Genomic DNA, 24,284 nt, shown 5'->3' on the forward strand with positions numbered 1-24,284 from the left:
TATATTGAAGTCATAATCGGAAGTAGTATTGTGGGTGGCAGGTAACTTGTCCGGGCGGCAGCGATATTTGTTTTCCTAGGATGGCGAAGTCATGACCTGCCCTACTCTGCCTCTGATTGGCTTACCCTTTTATTCTTACCCTAAATTTAACCAATCCAACCAACGAAAGCAACGAGTACTAGCCCATCAGAGGCAGAGTAGGGCGGGTCTTAACTTCACCATCCTAGGAAAACATATTTGGCCGGGCGGCGGTAGCAGTCAGTCGGTCCCAGTACTTCTTGATTTCTGCTAACGGCCAGTAGTACCAGTCGGAGTACTTGTATGTTGCCGTGCCGTTGTGTGTTACTTTCTGGCCGTTGACGGGAGCTCGGTTTGTCGTCGCTGGAGTGATGGAACTGGACAAAATGGACGAGAACGACTGGAAGTATCACGGAGAGGGAAACAAGAGCCTGGTGGTGTCACACGTACAGGTGAGTCAGCGAGGCTAAACACGGAGCTAGTCCGAGGTAAAGCTGGAGGAGTTTTAAACCCAAGACACCCCAAACCTGTCCCGACACTTTTATAACGTTCAACACGCGTTCAGCTCGGTGTCTCTGCCGGTATAAACTTTGTAGTTAATCTCTTTATAAACGTGTTTTTCCCTGGCGGTTGAAAAGTCAACTGCCAGGATTTATCATCGTTGCTGTTAGCCTGTGTTTGCTTAGCTTTAGCCGGCTGGTTGGCCAACAGCTAACTTAAGAGTTCAAATTAACACATGAAAAAAGATCAATACACATGATCGACAAGGCTTAAGACACCATTAACGATTAGAAATGACATATATAATCATGTCCACTGAGGGTCACTGATCGTTTAGTCATTAAAATGCAGCAACTTCTAAGCGGCGGCTAACGTGGAGCTAATTTAGCCGTTAGCAGCTGTCCCAGGTTTTCCACCGAGCAGCTGGACGAAGTGACCCAGCGTAAGGAACACTTTTCTCGGCTGCTGCCTCATTGTACCGGCCTGTAGCCTCTGGAGCACACAGACAGTCCAGTTTGATCTGTTTAAAAGTTAACGGATAGTTGTGCAGGGTGGTGCATTCACTGACATGCCCACTCCGTGTGTCACAGACTGGAAAAGTGTCATTCACGGGACTGGTCTGATCATGTTGTTATTGAGCAATATGTGAAATATTGTGAGAGTGTGACATAACATCAGCAGTGTGGAAATCAGCTCAAGAACCGCCAGGCTCTCTTAGTATTGTTGATTGTTTCCAGAGTTATAAATACATTTTTTAAGGGTAGGGTGATAATTCAGTATTTCAGTAATTCTGTATTGTTTACATTTTTTGCAGTGTATAATTTTTATTATAATAATATATTTAATTAGAATCTGAATCAGAATCTGTTTAGTGTTTCTTCTGTATTCATTTAGCAGTGGTGCTCCACCACAACAAGAGATAAAGATTGTAGCCTTAATGTTATCTGAAACTAAGGTGTAGTCCAGATACTTTAGAAGTACTGATTATATAGTGATAAAATATGATAAAAAATAAAAATAAAATATTTTAACACTAGAGCCTCAACTTTAAACGTAACTTAGATCAGCAACAGATACAGGAAAAAACTAGAATTATTGCCCAAAGCACCACAGCTGTATTAAAATTACAGAGGAAACACTGGTTTATTAGCCAAGTATGCAAATATTTGTGTTGGCTTTTGCTCCCATAAACGCAACAGTAGAAGACTAAAATATAACAAGAGTAAGATAATAATAATAATAATGAAATAATAAAACAGACAAAGTAGCACTAAAATTAAATTTAAAAAAATTAAAATCTATTTACAGAATGGAATATTCATAGTTTTGAAATAGGATACAAAACTTGAAATGAAATATTTACTGTACAAAGACAATATGGACTTTGCGACTAAGAAATGGTGACAAAAAGTGCAAAAATTAAATGTGACACGTGCAATAAATAATTAAATTGTGTAATAGTGCAGTTTGGATGCAATGTACAATGTTAAGTTCAGTTTGAAACGGTGGAGAAGAAGGTGGATTCTGTGTCTGCGGGTGGATTTATACTTTACTTTTATGATTCTTTTTGAAAAAAACAGAACAAACAGACTAAAGGACGACAGACAGGGTCGTCATGGGTAAAGTAAAAATACTTAACGTGATGTGACAGACAGCAAATAAAAAGAAAATGTGTTACATTGTGGTGTCGAGGTCTGTATGTGTTTTTATGTCCATGTTTGGACACAAAAACCAAAGAGGTCCTTGACTTTGACTCACACAAAGCTAAAATACTTTTGAGGAAGGTCGACGCGCCCGCTTGGTGTTAACCCGAAGTTCTGTCCACTAAACCACAGAAGGAAAAGAAATATAAAGGAATCACTTTAGACGTCAATATAATATCCAGTTGTTCCAGTATTTCTTTACATACATCAGACGCATGTCTCAGTTTTTTATTATCTTACATTTAATCAATCTGTAGATACTATAAACAATGCATTCCACACATTACCTCACCACAAACAAACAAACACCAACAGAAAGCAAAAGCAGCACTTCAGTTATATACAATGAGCCAAAATGATGTCTTTACCAACAGTTTGTTAAACAATATTTATTTATTGTTTTACATCAGAACATCTACTCTTTCTGGCAATTTGCATTTTCTAGATACAAGATAATAAGCGACCAAAAATCATAGAAAGTTGGTCCACAATTTTTGTTTGAAGATATTTAATAAGATATTTGATAAATAAATAAATTAAAAGTTGGAGCAGTCTTGTCTTATGTTTTTGCAAAGTAAGTAATGGTGATAAGTATTCTTATATTTTTGATTGATTTTGTTTATTTGAGTGTCATGCACCTTTTCTGGTGCCAACGTGAACATACAAGACACCAGAAACTAACCAGGACAAATCATCACGTACACTTCCACAAATTCAAAACATTCAGTTAACATAATAATAATAATAATAATAATAATAGTTTGTCTTTGCACCGTTTTGTTTTTGTCTTGCCAACTTATGTTGTTGTCTTGTCTGTTTGCACTTTATGTTGTTTACCTTGTTTTGCCCTACTTAATGTTAAATGTAGCACCGCTGGACCCAGATAAACAATCAGCTGATTACACTGCAAGTTATTTCTTAAAACAAAATATAAACGAGGAAGAGAAAATACCACAGCGAGCTCTCGACCAGCGATAAGCGCTGCTGGATACAGTTAAAGATCTTTTTTTGGTCAGTCTTTCCTCTGACTTCACATGGAATGATTCATATTGTTTTATGACTTTGCAAAATCTGCTGTTCAAAGTAGTGTTTATAAATATTGCAGTTGAAAATAAACACTTGTTATCTGTTTGTTTTACACACATATGGCTGACTAATGTTTACAGTATGTGCTGATATGATCAGATTCAGTCCTGATACCAAAACTGTACTTTTTTTTGATACCCTACTCTTTTACAAATATAAAAATGTTTTTCTACAAACTCTTTTTTATCACAGAAGTATCCCATGTTGTCTAAACTAAGGCTGCAACTAACAATTATTTTCATTATTATATTATTTTCTTGATTTAATTTATTATTTGTTTGATCCGTAAAACATCAGAAAACTTTGAAAAATATCCACATTGTTGCAACTGTAGTCTAAACAGAACTCTGTCTAAATAAAATACAGTCTAAAACTGTCAAAACGATCAGTTAAATCAGGAATTATTTGATCAGAATCCAACCTGACATTCAGTGTCAGCGTGAACGTTCACTACGTGACAGTTTTTGCTCCTTGATGCTGCACACGGACACATTCTGATCACTATCAGAGATGTTTTGAGGTTTGAGCTCAAGATACGAGGAAAGAGTTTTTTCAGATGTCAAAGTTCATTGTGTTTATTTATCAACCATATTGTTGATACATTGTTGATATTTATCTTTAACTTTTTACACGTGGGAAAAACTGTAATCTGAAGAGCAGAACAATCCTAAACAACACTAACAATTGCAGTTTCATCGTTGACATACTCTTCAGTTATTCTCTTTGCTATTTACAGTTTACAGTTTCTGATTTAGCTGCTTAAAACATGAGTGTTTGTGGTCCTGATGTGCACGTTGGTGGCAAACTTTGAATTCTACATTTCTAACATCGTGTGTCACAGTATGACGTCATGTTGATATGACTCCGCAGGGAGATGAGGAGATGGAAAATATATAAAATATGTGTGTGTGTGTGTGTGTGTGTGTGTGTGTGTGTGTGTGTGTTTCCACGTTTTAGGGGCGATATGGATAAAAGCTGCTGTCTGGAAAATCAATTGTGAAAGTGCTCGTGACTAAAATAACTTGACAGGATTGTATGTTTTCGGCTAATCCAGTAAATAAAATACCTGACGCATCAAAGTGCTTATTGATGAAAAAAAATCATGTAAAAATGCATGTAATGTAACAAAAAACTCCAGTATAAATGGAGTTCTGTACACCTGCACAGATGATCATCTGGTTTTCTGAAAAATGCAAGTGTCTCAGTGTGTCATCATTCATCATAGTTTCTAAACTCTGTTACACCTCTATTACATAATCACACCTGTTGAGGAGGAGTGAGTGAACTGTGCAGTTATGTTTCGGGGATTAAGTGCACCAGTAAATGTTTGTAAGCTTATGTCGTCATTATTGTGCACGTCCCTGAATCACTGAGTGCATTTAGCTGCACTTCACTAACCTGCTTACTGGTGAATTTATGCAGTAATCTGATTTCTAGGGCTGCAACTAATGATTATTTTCATTAGCGATGAATTTGCTGATTATTTTCTCGATTAATCAATTAATTGTTTGGTCTCTAAAATGTCAGAAAATGGTGAAAAATGTTCATCACTGTTTCCCAAAAGCCCAGAGTGACGTCCAGTCAAGACTAAAGAACCCAGACCATATTGATCTGTACTATATTGTATTATATTCATCTGAGAGGCTTGAACCAGAGAATTGACTAAAAATGATTCATTGATTATCAAAAAAGTCGGTGATTGAGTTTCTCATGATGGACCAACCGTCGCAGCTCTACTGTTTTCTTCCTTTTTTTAACTAGAAACCTCGTTTGTGTAATCAAGGTTGAGACTTAACTTCATTTGTTCTGGAGAAAACAGATTTATTTTTGTCCTTGGATACAGCTCGTGTAACCAGGTTTGTGTAATCTGCGTTCTGCATGTGGAGGACGGAAATCTGTTGTGACAGCAGTGCAGCAGAATAAAACAGACGGATACACGTAGAGATACTGCACATCCTCACACGAGATTTACGTGATTCAAACTGACAGAAACTCACACTGACATTAAGTTGCTTCTTGCAGCCTGAGTCGAGTTTGTCTCCACTTCTGAACATCTACTTGTAACATTTAGACAAGCTGTAAGGAAAAAGCAGCTTCTTGTATCAACACAGCGCTAAAATAACCCCACCCCGTCTCAAAACGAAGGTCAGGTGAGGATGTAAATCTGATTACTGATCTGTTGCATGTAAATAAGGGATTTTACCGTCAACAGTTTACTTCAGTTTGTAGAACATGTTTTAGGTGTAACCTGAGTTCTTGTGGGTATGTACACATTCACAGATAACATCTCCAGACATCCATCCTGTCAGCATCTTCTCTGCTTTATGGACTTTCTTTACGTAAACATACCCACGTCCTGACAGAAGAAGTCATTGTTGTGTGTTATAACAGTCTATATTGTGTTTAAAGACATTCTGAGACACTTTTCCCAACTGATGCAAATCAATATTCGCATTGACAGCCTACTGTAGTCTTTTTTTTCCCCACTGCACACTTTGCAGAATGGATCCACTGTTCCTGCTGCACTGCGGGGAAAACTGAATCACTTTAACCCACATCAGGAATATCTTGCAGATGTTCTCGAATTCACTCTGTGCAGTCGTTTTCTGCAGGTCTTCTGATCCTAACTGAGCTTCTCTTCTGTTCTCTCGCAGCTTTCCAGAGTTTTACGTCTGCTCAAATATCCGGCAGAGGACTCTGAAAACCCACCGCAGGTAAATATGAGTGTGTGTGTGTGTGTGTGTGTGTGTGTGTGTGTGTGTGTGTGTGTGTGTGTGTGTGTGTGTGTGTGTGTGTGTGTGTGTGTGTGTGTGTGTGTGTGTGTGTGTGTGTGTGTGTGTGTGTGTGTGTGTGTGTGTGTGTGTGAAAACCTGGTCCGAATGAGCTCTCAGTGAAAACATCTTAATCCAAACCACATGAGACATTGTGGGAATGTTTACATCTTTTTTGTAAATGTGTACTTGTTGATTATATTTTGTATTCTTTTATTTAATAAAACAAAAGGCCAGACAGCTGGACAGACACTGTGCAAGATTAAACATGATGATTTTAACCCCTGAAGTGGAGTCTCCTCCCACTAATATTAAGATTCAGGCCAAATTTCAGCCGGATCAGCTGCGACTCGACGTTCAGTTCGAGGCGGATCGATCGGACGGATTCCTGGCAGGTCAGAGATGTTAGTCAGCTGTCTGCTGTTTGAACTGTTCAGCAGTTTCCAACATGGCTGCTGTCAAAAGATCTGTTTTTAAACTGCAGTGAGCTTGTTTCAACAGTAGAATAGTGTTTGATGTCGTTGCTGACTTCAACCACAGACACTCGCTTCCAGTTTTCACTTCCAAACAAACTGTCCACATCTTCCAGCGGCTCCATATTCGTCTTTTTTTTTCTTTTCTTCTTGCTTTCTGTACAAAGTAGAATTACTGGATTAAATTTGGCATCGTCAACAGGACAGAATCAGGGAGCTCCCACGTCACAGCAGGTCAATCCGACCGTAGAAGTCGTATGTTTTGGCCGTGCAAAATGTGTCGCTGTGAGTTAACACAATGCACAAGATTGATAAAATCATACAGCCTGTTTGACCAGAAACGCACCGTTACAGCTGAGTAAACGTTGGATTGCAAACATTTATAAGAATAACACAAACAAGATGAACAGGCCATTAAAGGATGAGGCCGGTGATTCAATATTTTTCTTGCTGTCATCAAAATCTCATGTGCAGAGCCAAACCAACAACAAAAGCCTGATACATCTGATTCCTCTGCGCCGTAGACCTCCTCCGTCGTCCAAAAACTGTTAAAAACATGTCAGCGATCCACTCGGCTGCACTGCGTGACCTGTTCCTTCACCAGATGAGTTTGGTCACAGTAGTTTGTTTAGAAGCAGGCTGCTGCCACCGGAGCGTGATTCTGTTTACAGCGCTTTGCTAGCTTGTTGAGCCTCATATCACGACCTATTTTTACTACATTTTAAATACATTAAAATGAACTTAAGTGCAAAGTGAGGAGGTTGAGATAAGTAGCACAACAAGCTAGTGAAGCAGAACCGTGTCCTTGCACGCTCTTTGGCCTCTTTGCATGAGCTCCTCTCAGGAGACTGAAAACGTGATCTCACTTATCGCTGTTCTGATCACTGTTATGATCCTGAAAATGACAATATCTCAGCTGCAGCGAGCATCCGACCACTGACTGTCATACACTCTCTGAGAAGATCGTGGCCTAAGCCTAAAAAGCTACGACTTCTAGGTCCAGATATTAAATCCCCAGTTAACGTGACCCACCAGAGGCAGCAGGTTAAACAGCCCAAAGGCTTCAGAGACAATATAAACAAAATAAGTGACAACTGTGTCTTTGTCAAATCATCAGAGCAAACAACATATTTACTGAGTCTCTGCGGCTTTATTTAACTTTAAAAAACCAAATAAAACATTTGCCTTAAAACATGAGTCTTGTGGCTAAACACACACTGTGTCAGGTGATACTGGTTAAACTGGTTGTATAGTCAATAACCCATCTGTCAGTAGGATAGTATCTGTCAGGAGATGTGATGTAACAACGTTCGATGTCCCAGCGAAGAGGAAATCAATCATCCTGACATGATGTCTGTCAGGCCGACTGATCCATGACCGAGAGGAGAAACCGACATCAGATAAACTGTAGACGAGGTTTAAGTCGTAGTTCGTACGTGTTAACAACGCTGCAGGAGAAACTTTCGTTCAGTGCAGCAGCTCAGGAGTCATTTAATTAAAAGCTGGATTGGTCGTCAGCGGAGCAGCAGCAGCAGCTTACGTCCCGCTCAGATTACAGGCTCATCAGCTGATATCAGTATGAAATTGATTGACTTTTAATACTGTGACAGACAACAGCTAAATCTGTTATTAATGTTTAGTGATGCAGATTAAAAGGTGTTAAAAGGTTTTTCTTTTAATGCAAATATTGTCGACGTAGCAGGAAAACAGGCCAGTATTTCTGATGCATTTATAACTCAAGGTCTTTTAATACTCGCGGAATTAAGTTTAAGTTTTTATGGTCAAAAAGTTAAAAAGATTTAAAGGTTTTCTTTAGTTTTGAGCTCCAGAAGAAATCAATTAGGGCTGCAACTGACGATTATTTTCATTATCAATTAATCTGTTGATTCTTTTCTCGATGAATTGATTAGTTGTTTGGTCCGTAAAATGGTGAAAAATCTTGATCAAGCCCTTGAATGTCTTCTTTTGTCTCGACCAACAGCCCACAACTCAAAGATAGTTTACTGTAAAGAAGACGAAAGGAACCAGAAAATATTCACATTTTAGAAGCTGGAATTGGAGAATTTGGACTTTTTTTCTTAAAAAATGACTCAATATTAATTGATTATCTGAGTAATTCAGTAGTTGGCAACTAATCGTTTAGTTGCCAACTTAACTTGCAGCTCTAAAATCTATTTAAACCAATGTAAGTGGTTTAAACCACCTGACCAAACTGAAACCAGGGCAAGCTAACCCTGGCTTTTCTCACAAAGATGGTTGCCACGGTAACTGTCGGCATATACCAAGTGCGGTTTTCGTTCAGGCTTGTAGATCAAATCATGTGAGAGAACAACGACCTCATCATCAGTCAGCTGCCCTTAAGATTTCAGTCCTGGTTGGTTTCACCCGTGCTACTGGTTGAACTTACTGGTTCCATATGAAGTGTGTTTTACTACTACTGGTCCCAGAGATGCGTTCAAATCACACAGTTGGTTCGTTGTTATAAACCTCGTCTCTTTCATGTGTCGGAGCTCCAGCCTGATTGGAAACCTTGAGCCTGATATAATTGGATTTAATGTCCATTTTATTTCAGTATTCAGTGTGACGTCGTGTTCATGCAGCGCTGCGTCCATCGCATGCACAGCTGTTGCATCATGGACATTTCTTCTGTTGCGGTTTTTCCCCAGAAGAGGATGTAGCCTGTTTTTAACCTGTGTGTATGTTTGTGTTTGTGTGTGTGTGTGTTTACCTGCCCGTCTGTGTGTCCGTCCTCCAGACTGCAGAACAGGCCTTCAGGCAGATCCAGAACATTGTTGACTTCAGCTCCAACGTGATGAGCAGCCTGCTGGGAGAGAAGTTCATCCACAGCGGGGTACGACACTGTCGCCTTCACACTGTTTACTGTCATTACTGACACTTTTTTTTTTACATCTTCTGCTTTATTATTTATATTCCTTTCTTAGTTTTATCTTAGAAAACAATAAGCCGAAACAAACAAGACAAGTAATAAACAGAACAACACAAATGTCAGAGACTAATCACACATTAAGTCAACGTTAGACAACATTATTCATTAATACTGCCAAAGAAATCTGAGAAATTAATCATAAATTGCAACAAAAAACACCAGTTTCATCACATTCACTCCCCGGATCTGCACGTCTTCTACTGTACCTTGATTACTTCTGACTGAATGACACGTTCAGTGTGTGTTGGGCGTTAAATGAGTGTTTTCCAGGTGGAGTTTCTATTCCAGAAACATCTGGAAAGCCTTTACAGTTTAATGGTAGAAACTATTTCCGATAACCAGGAAGGAGAAGATGATCACTTGTTCATGAGTTATTACTGTTTTTACTTCCACCAGCTGCGTTCAGTCACAGATAAACATCGCATGAGTTCAGAGGAGCAAAGTAAACAAACACACGATGATGCTGAGTTTATAGATTTTAGAGCATCAATCAAAGATCTTCCACCAGTAACTGTAAAGCAGAGAATCAAACTGGTGTAAGAGTTTTAGTGGAGTAATTTTACCTCCACGCTCAAAAAACCAGAGGGTGTTAGGTTGCACTTTCTAAAATAGCTGATTAGTTTAATGTGAATCTTTATTTGAATATATATTTATATATATATATTTATATATATATATAATCCCATATCTGATATCTGAACTGTTTTTTAGCAGGCAAAAGTTGACAAAAACAGTGAGTTACAGTGTTGAAGTCTGGAGGGTTTCAGCACATGAACAACATTCTCTGGGTCAGATGGTGTCTAATTTTAGACTTTATTTTAAGCTGGAGGCTAAACTTAACAATGAATTTATCTGTCCTGTTAAAATTTAGAACACTGTCAAAAATCACAGCTCGCTCCTTTCATGCGTTCTGATGTCTGCAGACTCGTGACGGCTTGTAGCTTAATTATTGTAACTTAATATTTGGTTCTAAATGATGATTATAATCGTTAGTTTGTGTAAACAGCAGGATGATATTTGTTTATTGCAGCTGTTGGTTACAGCCGTTGGTTTTATTCATTATCGCTCCCTTAATGAGTGAATGATGATAAACTTGTTTTACATACAGCAGATAATAAACCAAGACTCTGCAGCAACAGCAGAGACAGAAATATAAACATGAACTGCTCAAAAACTGAACTAAAGTGACTGATAACATTTTCTCTTCAGGAAGTGGTCAAACTGCCGCTGGAGTTTGTGCGACAGCTGTCAATAAAAGTTCAACATCAAAGACCTGGTAAGACTAAAATGTTTATTAATCATTAACGTGGGAAGCATTTGTTGTTGAAATCTGTTGAAGGAAGTTTGACATTTTGGGAAATTCACTTATCTGCTTTCTAACCAGAAGTTAGATGAGAAGATTAAAACCTCCGTCATGTTTGTAAATATGAAGCTACGTAACTTAGCACAAAGACTGGAAACAGCTGTCTAAAAGTAACAAAATAAACCTCTGATGCTCACTAATTAACATGTTATATCTCACATAATGTATGATATGTATGTAAAATGTATTTTATTTTATTTTGAAGGGGTAGATATGAAGTGTGGTATTATTTTTCCTCAACAAATCTCAGCAGAAAGTTGTACTTCCCAAAATGAAGCAGAATATTTAAAACACAGTTGACTTGTTTAGAGCTTTTCTTTTTCCTGCTTTTTAAATTTATATGAAGTTGGGAAACAACAAACTGAAGCGACACCACCTGGTCAGGAGGTGGATGTTTGTCACAGCAGGTTTTAGCTTCATTTCAGCTGGTTTCAACTGTCTTCATGTAATTAAAACTAATTAATGGTGAATCCCAATTTCACAGTCTAGCCTTCGTGTGACTCCATCAACACTGATTCCATTAAAAATGACTTAATAAATGTCTTTTTTTCTTCAGCAAACCTGAGAACAGATAATCAGTTAGTATATTTTTGTTGCTGGATTCAGGAAACATGAGCAGCATGTGAAATGTGAAGTTTACTGAAAGATTATTTTGGGCTGCAAGTCAAAGTTTACGTCAGAAGACAAAATAAACCGAGTAATGAAAATAAGTAAATGAATTAAAATACTTTGCAAGCAATTTTGCAAACACAAATACACACAGATATTCCAAAAATAACAAAAAAGTAGAAGTACACTTAACGGCAGTGGCCAGTCTGCAGCCGGCAGGAACTATCCAACATCACAAAGGCACATTCTGTGAAAAAGTTATCAATAATCAATATCTATACAGTAAACTGACCATCTTTATTAATATTAAGGCATTTAAGTTTACTTAACATACTGAAAATGTTGTGTTTGTGTGTTTCAGCCTGGCGCTGTGATAAAGTGATGGACATCTACAGCGGCTGTGCTCTCTGTCTGCCCAACCTGACATCTCCAGTCCTCCACCAGCCAACACACACTCCTCCACTTTGCATCGAGATTAAGGTACACACACATGCATGCACACACACACACACACACACACACCTTAAACAAGACAAGGTCAAAACCTAGTATACAGCTGGTCTGTGTGAAACTGTGTATTAAATGTTAATCTGCAATTTTCTGTAGTGGTCCCAGTAATATTTGCTGGTAAAGTGTACTGAAGTAGCATCACATGACATGGTTAAACTACGTTTGAGTAAAAAAAAAAAAAAGTTATAATTTCAGGTGCAAGAATAAAACTTTCCACTTCTACCTTTGGGATGTTTGATTTGAAAGAGAACTTATTTTAATTCTAATTATTCTTATGTTCTTGCGAAGACCTGCAATTTAGACAAGACATACTGAAAACCACAACAAGAGAGCAAACACAAATACAGAAAGAAAAACAAACAAACAAACAAAAACCAGCAGTAATCACAACCTTATGAATTTACAATAAGTATGGTTACCCCCATACTCATTACTCTTGACCATTCCTCTTTCAGGTATATTGCTATCGGTGACCAGTCCCTCATAAACTCCTCAAAAGTTCCTCTTAACACATATGATAGTTTTTCCAAGTGGACATAAGTTTTCATACCATGTTCGAATATCAGGGGGCTCTTCATCCAGCTGTTTTTGTAATATTATGAGACGTGCCACGTGAGGGATTTCCATTCCAAATATACATATATATAAAGAAATTCTAATTATCTGTTAACTCCCCTCGCTTTCATCTGTTTCACTCTGCACTGAGTGTTTTGTCAGATTGTTATTTAGGAGCATTAACTGTGCGTTTTCCCGGTCGATGGTCATGGAGGCTGTGGTGGAAATTGTGAATGAAAGTTTTGACAGCATTTTGGGTGCAAATTCATGAGGCCTATCTCCACCTGGTTACCATGGTTACAGTCAAATCAAGCGCACCAGAGCAGCTGACCCGCACTAAATATTAACAGCCTTCACGAGTCGCGTGTTTTACCTGCAAGACTTGTGTTTTAATGCGGTTGTTCATTGTTCGTTTGTGATGTGAAAACGTCAGAGAAAAAAAAAGTTTGCATCCTGCTATTAGTTCAGTTATAAAATCCAAACGCACCCGTGGGGCGTCTCTCCTGTCGGCTGCTGACAGCGATGTCAGCCGGAGAGTAGAGGAGGAGACACAGAGACGCTGTTATGTGTCTGTTTAAACAGGAGTTTAACCGTCTTCACTGCATCTAACACAGAGCTGAGAGCGTCAGAGCTCAGAGCTGAAAACACGGTCGCTCTGTGTCGCGTTGTAGTCCTCTGCTTCCTTCATCTTGAAAGAGCAACAGCCAATGAGGAAATTCCAACACTCAGCCAGCCGACCAATGGTGAAACTTCATCACTCACTCACAGACAACCATGCTTATAGGGCTCGTCTCAATCGTCACTTATGACCCACTAGAAGTGTGTGGCGGTGTGTTTATCTGCAGTGACTCTGCTCTCTGCCTGTATTTTCTTATTATTCTGCTTTGTTCGGGACGTTTCTGGGTGTCAGCCTTCGGGCAGTGGGTGTGTAACCCTGTAGCGCACAGGATATGAGGTCGGGAATCACAACATAGCAACCAGGTTACATCACTCTCTCCGTCTCTCTGCTCTGCTCTCTGTCTGTGTCTGATTGACCGAGGGCGGGGCTGAATTACACACACACACACACACACACACACACAGAGCAGAGAGGCCACAGTGGACAAAATCTGGCAGTCCAGCACCTTCCTGCAGGGTTGTGCGGAGGTGTGGGTTTGTCATGATTATCTTGGCCAAAATAGTTGTGATCAATGATATTGATGATATCCTGATAATCATCAAAATATCCTTAAATCTCTTAAAAACACACTGGAGTCACTTTAACTTACATTTTGTTAAGAAACAAATATTTTTTTGCATCATAGGACACAGACTCAGTCTCTCGCCAACACCCAGCAGGTGATCACAAAGAGAGAAATTCATTAATAAAAAAGAATCTACTTATCAACCTGATATCCAAGCATTCACATTCTCAGCCGTCAGCCATGGTGACGAATGACTGGAAAGATACAGACTCCCCCTTGTTGCAAATAGCAGTTTAGAATAAAACAGGAAATCTATACGTCAGTGAGCTAGACAGCTTTTTCTAGTCACTCGTGAGGATATTCACAATTATCCTGATAATGGAAATTCACTACAATTAAATTATCTTGAGTGTTTTTATCCCGATATAAGAGAAAATCTTATATCCTTCCATTTCAGCTCTAGATGTGTTTATTAATGTATTCGTCGACATATATAACTCCTCCTGTGGACACACATAAGTGGAGGCTGGTGTATAAACAGATAGTGAAAGATAATGAATGACAACTTGTAAAACACAGTTGTAATGATATAAAATGTCTTCATAAGAGACGTTATAATCGTTGACAAACGCTGTACATTAATAAACTTAGATTGTACTTCTGTCTCCTTGCAGCTACATTATAGTTTTAGTCTCACTCAACAAACTGAGCTGAACAACAAACTGCATAAGTGTGACTGTGAAAGTGTGTGTGTGTGTTACTTACCTGCTGTTTCATGTTTTGTGTTTCAGCCTAAATGTGGCTTCCTGCCGTCCTCGAAACACGTCAGCAAAGACATCAAGACCAAAGTGTGCCGCTTCTGCATGCACCAACACTACAAGGTAACTGCAACCCCTGTACACATCTAACCACAATACATCTACTTTACTTCACAAACATATACTATATTATTCTCTCTGTCTCTCTGCAGGTGGCCAATGGAAAGTGGAAGAGACGCAGTTTGTATTGTCCTCTAGATCTGTTCTCAGGGTAAGATTATTGCATCTTCTATTACTATCTGTCATAAAGTGAGACATAAATCAGGGTTTTACCTGGATTTTTTCGAGACAAAGGTGTAAAAGGTTGGAGAAGGTGTGTGGTACGGCGTACACGGTTTGTGTGCACACCTGTGGAGTGTTGTGTGCTTAAGTAAAAAAAAATCATGATTTGACAGATGAAAGTGTCCATAAGGATTTAAATTTTATACCAAGATGGAACAAAAAGATGAAGAATAAAGGTTGTGACAAATGATGGTGTTGATTTTGTAGGCCCGGGATGATGCTTATCTCCCGATTTGATTCTATCACAATACTTGCCGAATCGATTCTCCATTGAAGGAATAGAAAAGGGGGAGGGGGGGGGGGCGCTATTTTCAGACTCTTGCTCCAGTATACGGTGTTCTAAACCATTCACTGGTGTCTTTATTCCACTGAAATATAATATGAAACAGAACTGGCAGATAAGATAAAAGGTCCGCAGCCTTTTTATTTTAAAACGTTAACTGCAATAATTAATTAATGAGTTAATTTGAAAGCCTCATACAGTCTCCTGCCTGTATGAGAATAACAAACTTAGGGGGAGGCAGAGTGCTCCGCTGTGCTATTAACGTCATGTCTCCAGCAGTGGAGAGCAGCCTCTCTGCTGTACCGTTAGCTCCGGGGAAAGACATCGTTGTCCAAGACGCTGAGCGGCTGCAGGGTTTCTGAGATGAAACAGACGGAGCACCGAGTTATTTTCTTCACCTCAGAGTTAATTTAAGTTGTTTAATGGTGCAGTGTGTTTTAATCAACTGCAGTCAAACTGGCTGCGGCTGGTTTGACCAGTATGGATATTCATGTTCCCATTGCAGAATGAAACCTTATTTTATATATTATGACTAAAGTGATGAGTAAAATGTGGTCTGCAGGCGTTTGATTTCTGATGTGATCTCTGGTTTCTCTCCTGTTGTTCAGGAACAGACAGAGAATGCACTTTGCCGTCAGACACCTGATAGAAGAACCTCAGAACAACTTCAAAATCTTCAAGGTGAGATAAAAAGTCTAAAGGCGCCTTAAACTGCAAGAATCTAAACTCTATTTTGATATTTATTCTGAAAAATTCACCCTTCAGTGCTTTAAATCCATTGATTTAAACATAAAGACATCAGAAATTCAACATTAGATCCTTTGTCATTTGGGGATGATGATATGATTTATGTCATAATCATGATGCTGACTGTGTGTGTGTGTGTGTGTGTGTGTGTGTGTCAGGGCGGTCAGTGTATATACAGCAGTAAGGAGGGCAGCGACGACTCGTTGGACCTGAACTCTCTGCTGCATCATCTCAGACCGTACTTCATGTACGGAAACAACCGAATCAACAGTCACATGACCAGCAAAGCTGTCCTGAACGACTTCATCCAGGTAAACCTGCACAGACACTCAGGTGTATAAATACGTGTGTCTATGAAACTAAAGATATTTATGAGACTCAGTGAAGTCACCAGCTGATCAAATTCTGCTCATGTCAAAGTTAGAAGTAAAAGTGCTCGACGGTGCAGGACGCTGGTGGTGAAGAACTTCTCAAATCTTTTACTTCAGTAAAACCAACAATTAGAGCTCGACTGATTATATTAGTCAGACTGATATTAACTCACTGCAGATATTTTGATGTAAATGTTTGATGGTAAGTAACAAGAAATATCAGTTTGTAGTTTGTAACAACCTCCGCAATCTGCCTTCAAGCCTCACATTGAAACCCTCTGCCGGCAGGTCCTGGTAAACGCCCTGCTGAGTGGCGGCGGTGGCGGAGGCGGCGTGACGGACAGACGAGGAGAAGGGCGGAGCTTCTGTGAAGCGAGTCTATTCAACAAAGAGAGGATTCGCCACGGTCAGAACTGTTCTTTCTTTCTGTCTGTCCAGTCTGGTTTCACTGGTCCTTTAATGGTCCTTCCAGATCAGTATTTTAATCAGATATTTTTTCTCCTGCTTCCTTTTCTCTCTCTTCACACACACACACACACACACACACACACACACACACACACACACACACACACACACACACACACACACACACACACACACACACACACACACACACACACACACACACACACACACACACACACACACACACACACACACACACACACACACACACACACACAGGCAAATTGAAACACACTCATTCAAATAAATCAACATGTGCAAACAAATAAAACACCAAATGTTTTATTTCAGCTCTATTTCCACATAACCCTTAAATTACCCCATAAATCACATCTCTCATGATTTGGTTCAGTACTTTAATAAAAAAAAAAGTATAAATAATTAAACACAAGTGAGAGCTGGTGCTGTATACTACATGGATGGTTGTCACGCTGTTGACTTGTGTTTTTTTTGGTGTGAGTTGAATCAGTGGAACAGATCTGCTGTCCGTCTCCGTCCTCTCTCGCTGCCTCCTTCAGAAATGTTTGTGGTTTGAAAGAAACATTTGTCTTTTCAGCGCAAACACTTCGCTCATAACATCTGAATCTGATTATGCAGATGTGTGAAACTGAAATGCTGACTCGCATGATTGTGCATGTTTTTTGATGCTGAACGAGACATTAAACACGGTTCCTGATTTAACTGTTTAAAGTAAAAGTTTTATAAACCAGAAACTTATCAGAAAGATAACCTCCCGGCTCCGTCTCTGTGTGTGTCTGCAGGCTCTCAGGGTTTACCCAGCGACAGTGTTTTATTCAGGATCCTTCAGACTCAAATGTTGGACACTTTGGACATCGAAGGACTTCATCCTCTGTACCGCAGAGTGGAGCAACACCTGCAGGACTTCCCCAAGGAGAGGTAATACTGAGTTAACGAGAAGAAAACTGTGTCCGTGTACATTAATCTCATTTATGTGTCTGGTGTCTGACGTCATTTACTGTCTTTGTCAGAACTCGTCTTCAGATAGAGGGTCCGTACAACGAGGCCTTCCTGGAGAAGCTGCAGAAATGTCCGACGGAGGATGACGGCTCCGTGGAGTACGCTGTCAGCAAGGTCAGACTGGTTCAAACTTCCCCAGTTGTCCCAGTCACATTAAGTCAGACTCTTTGTTTGATTGTTCAGGTTTCCTGCTGTAACATTTCTCCCCCAGTGTCTGTCAGAGCATTTTAACACAAGTTAGAGGGGCCATATTCTGCTTTTTGTGATTTTCTCTTATTTATATACTGTTAAAATGTCGGATATTTATGTTAAACATGGTCAATGTTCCAAAACTTGAGGTTAACGTATGTAGAAATGCTTCCTGCAAGTCAAAAAGTCTCAAAAAAAAGGATAAAATACAAACCATTCTCTAGTTTCAGCCTCTCAAACACAAAGATTTATTTGCTTTTCTTTGTCTACATCATTGAACACTGAATATTTTTGTGTTTTGGACTGCTGATGTCATCTTGGGCTCCGGGAAGCTGCGATTAGGATTAGATAACATTGCATAGACTAAACGATTAACTGAAAAAATAATCAGATTAATCAGTAATGAATTGTTAGTTTATATGTCTAAAGATAGCAGCGTGTCTAACTGCTGTTTGTTTTGACTTCAGGTCCATCAGTACCGAGTTGCCATGACAGCCAAGGACTGCTCCATCATGGTCGCCCTGGTGCCCAGCAGTGAGGAAGAGGAGGATGATGAAGAGTAAGTTTTTGATACTGGAATTAATTACTCGGAAGAGTCTCAGTAACGTACAGAACATGAAACCAAAAAAACTTTGTTTCATTTTAACTTTCAGTCTGTAGTTAATTGAATGACAAACACATTTTCACTCAGCTGACAAAACTGATGTTTACGTTCAGTGTTTATCACCAAAATACATTTTAGCCCAATGAATGTGTTGAATACAAGTCATGCAAAAACATTTGTTGAGTTGATTTTTGGAAGAATTTGAGACTTTCATTGTTAACATCCATGTTTGCTTGGTAGTAGTAATAGTAATAGTAAGGCCGCAATCTTAAAAATGTTTCTTCACAGTGTTACAAGTGGTCAAAAAAAAAAAGTTATATGGAGAAATGTTGTGTTAGTGTTCTGCACATTCGCCAGCGGTCCATTATTTGTTGAAGTTTACAGTCCAGTATCACGGTACTGGTCCCCAGTCACAGGGATTAACAGTTTGCTAAACTGCTAACACTACTAGTCAGTAATTATTGGTAATTGATTAATTATTTTGGGTCATTTCTCATGAACAACACACAAAACATTTGAAGACCTTCCCAGAACTCTGGATGGCTCTTTTTTTTTTTTTTTTTACTATTTTCTGACATTTTATAGACTGAATGTTTTAACTTTGAGCTTTTTAGTCTGAAAACAAATCTTTAGATTAAACAATATAGAAAATAATTGTCGGCTGCAGCTTCAGTTTGTCCGACGTTTGAGGTTAACTTCCTGGTTTTCCTTTATAAACTGATGATGAGGGACATCTGAACTTTTGGTCTCTGTGGGGACAAACTGTCTTTAAGTGAGGAAGGGTTCAGTCCACCTCTGTGGGGCCTTTGGAGGATGCTGAACCAGGACACAGTCGGAGAGAACAGCCTGTACTGGGTTTATGGTTGAGTGTGTAGTTCTTAATAATGTCCACCAGGTGGCGCCAGACATCAGCTCAGCATGTTTAAACCTCTGACTCCTTTCTGTTCACTAATCCTCCTCCTCCTGTCTCTACAGTCAGAGGCGGTTCAGGGACTTCCTCTCCCCCAGACCTCCCGCTTTCTCCTACTCCGTCTCCATCTTGGATCTGGACCCAAAGCCGTTCGACAGCATCCCTCGCCAGCTGCGCCTGGACCAGAAGATCGTCTCCTGCTACCTGAGGACTGGTGGTGCCTTGCCAAAAGGCTCTCTGCCGCCGCTCCCGGGCATCTTCGCAGCTGCAGAGAGAGAGGACTGCACCCTGCTCTTCCACCCCGTGTGAACACCCAGTCAGAGCCGGGCGGCCCTGATTCCTGGAGACGAGCAGTAACTGACGCCACGCTGATGCCTCAAACGGAGAGGAGAGGCGCCATGTCGATGCCGGAGGTCTAGAATCATTTCAGTTTATCTGAGACTTCGCTGCAGCACTTTCTCCTCACTCAGCTCACGTCGGCATGTATCGGCTCTGGCTGCTGCTCAGCAAGAATAAAATCTCCAGGAAGTTGTCACTAAATCACCAGACGTTAACACGGCTTCCAGATATTTCTGTTACTGATTCTAGAGCTTTTGTGTCGTCATGGCGACCGACTTCACGCTCCTGTCAGTAGGTGAATCCCAACATCTCCGCCCTGTTCTGTCATGACTCATATATTTATTAGAAAACTCGCAGGGAGCTTTGTTCTTCCCCTTTGGCGGCCAGAGTTTGGATTCACTTCCTGACAGGATTGCTGTGGTTGTCTTGGCAACGATCTCTGACTCTTCTCATTCTCCGTGGCAACGCTGCTGACAGCGAAGCGCTGATGAAGAAAGGAAAAAGACAGGTGAATGGAGGTGTTGACGAGAAAAGCAGGTCGTTGTGATTTCCTGAATGTAGGCGGGGCAGAACCAGAATGTCCAGGTTGTACTGTGTCCTCTGAGGCGTCACCGTGGTAACGGAAGCACTGGTTACCATAGCTACAGCCACAGAGGAGGCTGATCTGATCGGTCTGCGTGAGTCTGGATGGAGGAGACGTTGGAGAGTTTCATTTGATGTCAGAGGTTTCAAGCAAACATTTTGATTCTGGAGTGAGTTTAAGTTCTCTGCCGGAGTCCGCGGAGGTTTTTCTGTCCAACTCATAAACATTTATTTAACGAGACGAAGCGATGCCGTGTTTGGTTGTACGAAAACCTCCACGAACCAGGTGGAGAGCCAGAGCCAGATCCAAAATGACTGCGAGGAACACTTTACCTCCTTGCTTTTGTTTTGTTTTCCTTTTTCTTTTTTTTTCCTTTTGGACCTCCCTCCTGTCGGTGGCAGCGTGTTCACAAGTAGAAATGTTTCTCACAAATCGCCTCATCGGGCGTTTGTGCTGAGATGTCGAAGGTCAAATATGTGTGATTTTATTTTTCATTTATCAGGGGGGAGTTTTAAGTGTTGTTAAAGGGTCAGTTCACCCAAATTATTTAATAATAATAATAATAATAATTTAAAAGCTCAACAGCAACATGTCTTCACGGGAACAGTGTCCCTGAAAGAATCCTCCACAGAAAACACTGTTTTCATAGGAAGTAAATCTTCATTAGAGAAAAATGATTTCTTTTTCCACATAAAAACTAAATTACATTCACCTCTCAGAAATCCTCCAAACCTGCAAAAATAAAACCAAAACTATCTGCACAGACATCACTAGCGGCCACTTTATTAGGTACACTTGTACAATCTAATACAATCAGCTCTGTTATGAATTCTCTCATAAAGCACATAATATATTTATTTGTTGACACTGTCTCAGAGGTAATTATACTGAAAGGTGTTTAGTGACGCTTCAATATAATATAAATACTGTTTATATAATAATAAACCGCTTAATACTGTGCTGACAGTGTCATAAGCTTCGTAAAGGTAGCGTTTGTGTCAGAGCTGTTGGATTGTATACCGTTATGCAGCTGTACCTGATACTGAGGATATATAGAGTGAATATATGTTTGTATTTTGGGTAAACTGACCCTTTAAGGTTCAGCTTGGGCTTCGGACCAAGCGGCAAAATGTTTCAGTTTGTTCTGTTAGAGGTTGAAGAAAAAGCTGCATTTCAGTAGTTATCTAACATTCCCTTGTTGACTAACCAGGTGATTCGTAGCTTTGTGAAGGTACGGTTACGTTACACTCTGGTCGTGTGAGTGTTTGATCGTCTCCCGTTCACAACTGAAGCCCAAAAAACTCAAATTCAAGCACAACTTTGGTGTGAAGTCTGAGTTCACACAGTCGGCCAATAGAAAGACTCGATCGCCACGTCGTCATTCTAGCGACGTGTCATCACGCTCAGACTGGGAGCTGCAGCGTCAGTTTCATTTACAGTCTGATCGCTCTGATCAATATTTATTTATCTCTTACATTGGAACAGTGTCGGGCTGAGTTCGGGGCGATTTTCACTGACCAGACGACTAACGTGTCCGTACGCTTGCAGAGGATTTTTAAAGAGAAGCGGGGGAAGTTATAACAGAGTTGAAATGACTAACAGAACAGGGACACCTCCTGTCTCCTCATTAGAGGTCAGAGGTCAGCGTGTCCAGTTTGCTTTAGATCAGTCTGATCCACCAGAGCAAAGGCTGCTGGGTAACAGCGGTCCTCTTTGGACAGGCTGAGCTTCACGCTGCTGCTCCGCTGGTTTTTGTGCCATAAGTGGCTTGTTGTGTGTTTGTAGTGTGTGTTTGTCCACGTGCCTAAATGTTCTGGTAGGACTGGAGGAGGGCGGAGGGTGTGTGTTAGTGTGTGCGCGTGTGCGTGTGTGTGTGTTGGAAAAAAAAAACTCACTTTGTTACAGGCTGCGTTCACAGCTCAGATCAGAGACAGATGGCTCGTCAGTTTGGTTTCGGAGCTGCTGTGGACGCAGCCGTAAACTCTCAATACCTCGAACCCCTGACGACCCGACCCGAAGCTCAGCGGGGTCGTCTGATGTTTGAAAAACTATGTGGTCAGGAGCGCCAGGACGTTTCTGAGGACGGTGACGTCACCATCAGCAGATGAGCGTCGCCAGCTTTTTCAGGACTTGAGTCTGTTGAGACTCAGATCTTGGCGTGTCGGAGGTCTTTCTGCCGTTTGATACAAACTGAACGACCTGCGGCTTCCTCTCCTGGTGATGTCATCGTCCTCTGAAACCAGCGGCGCTCTCGGAGGCTTCAGATAAACTGGTAACACTTGACTTCAGTTCCTCTGTTTACAGTGTCCACTCTCCAACCTCCATCAGCCACTCAAACGTCTGAAAACAAATCACACTACAAGACTGAAACTCCTTCAAACTCCGCTCTGATCTCCCAGCGTCAGGCTCATTTTTTGGAAAATCACCATCAGCTGCTGATGATGATGAATGGCTGCTGCCTCGTTTAACGGCAGGAGGTCAACATCACTGTGAAATCAGCCGAGCAGCAGCCAATCATGTGTCTCGCTTATAACAGACGTGGTCAGTAGTTAAAGTTGATCAATCCAAACGCTAAAAAGGTTTTAAACACGGACAGACGTCACTCCAACCTTTGTTACTCTGGACTGAATGACCTCTGACCAATCACGTCTCTACCCATATTAACTGACATCTAGCCGGCCATCTTTGGTGCCTGGTTGCCTGGGAGACGGAGGAGCTGTGACACTGTGGGGTAGGTGGATAGATTGACCCCCCGCAGGGTGAAAGGTTGCAGAGTGGACACCAGTGAACTGAACCAACCACTGATCGTTCTAACTGTTGAACTGAAGGTGCAACAGGCGGCAGGACGAGGCAGCAGGGGCTGATGGGAGTTTGTGTGAGACATCAGAGGTCTGGACACTTTAAAACACACAGTTTGATGTTAAAAGGTTTTTTGGTTTTGATTCATTTTTAAATTTCCAACAGCTTCATACCAAGGCATTAGATCAAAAATGTTACAACTACGTCTGAACTCAAGTTATTCAGTGAAACGTCGTTCGACCTTTTGTTACATTTAAGTTAAAGAGCTGCGTTTACGTCATGTGGAGTCGCTGCTTCTTGTCATCAGAAGTCAGTTGGTTGTTGGAGAGTTAACAACACTATAACTAAACATTCAGTTACTTGAACAACAGACTTACATGATGTGAGGCATCCGTATTTAGCTGCCTTATTTATTTAAGTTTCCCGGCTGTAAATCCAACTTCTATGTAAACGGTCTTTACAAGAGGAACAATATTCAGCCCCAAAAAGACTTAAAATAAACCCGCACAACGCTCTCATCCACATTTTAACTTTTCTTTTCTCCTCTACATGGACGTGACAACGTTTCAACCTCAAACATTCATCCTCAGGTTTTAAATGTTGTCATGTCTAGAATAAAATAAACATCAGGATTTGACAGTGCTGCACCGCTGTGGTTTTATCTTTGTTACAGTAACTCCCAGATGACACGAAGGCGACGTAAGCATCTGTTTTTTTTTCTGAAAGTTAAATCCCTGACAAGCTTTCATAAACCCCGAAGGTCGTTTAACAGCTTTAACTAACAGCTCTGAAGGTATTTTTCCAAGTTGTTTTTCCAAGTTGTGATTCTCAACCAGGGAAGCCAGAAACACCTCAGCTTGTTATTAATGATAATGAATAAAAACATTCATATAGTTTAATACATCTGATGATAAAACTCGTTACTTTTAGTTTCACTGTTCATGTTTGACTACAAAACTGCAAATTGGGAGGAGGGTTAAAAATCTTTTGTATCGAGCAGCAGACGGAATATTTTTTTAATCCAGATAAACGAAGAGTCTTAAAGGATTCTGGAAAGATTCAAGTGTTGTTAAATGACCTTGTAAAAGTAAAGATAATACTGCACATACGAGGCACAAACAGAAAACTTGATTACGTGGAGCTGATTATCTTAAAGATTACAGAACCACTTTAAGAACCAATATTAAGAAAAC

At 40.3% G+C, this 24,284-nt stretch overlaps 1 protein-coding gene across 1 annotated transcript; it reads left to right on the top strand.

The window, feature by feature from the left end:
• The first annotated feature begins 212 nt into the window (after positions 1-212).
• Positions 213-23,440, top strand: ippk (inositol 1,3,4,5,6-pentakisphosphate 2-kinase). The gene is made up of 14 exons (XM_067586438.1): positions 213-470; positions 5,963-6,022; positions 9,308-9,403; positions 10,709-10,775; positions 11,833-11,951; positions 14,512-14,601; positions 14,691-14,749; positions 15,712-15,784; positions 16,009-16,161; positions 16,510-16,627; positions 17,451-17,586; positions 17,679-17,781; positions 18,324-18,415; positions 19,436-23,440. The coding sequence occupies exons 1-14, from the start codon at positions 390-392 to the stop codon at positions 19,677-19,679; spliced, it is 1,491 nt and encodes a 496-aa protein (XP_067442539.1). The 5' UTR covers positions 213-389; the 3' UTR covers positions 19,680-23,440.
• Positions 23,441-24,284: the final 844 nt, after the last annotated feature.

This window comes from Thunnus thynnus, chromosome 4, assembly GCF_963924715.1.
Source record: "Thunnus thynnus chromosome 4, fThuThy2.1, whole genome shotgun sequence".
NCBI lineage: Eukaryota > Metazoa > Chordata > Actinopteri > Scombriformes > Scombridae > Thunnus > Thunnus thynnus.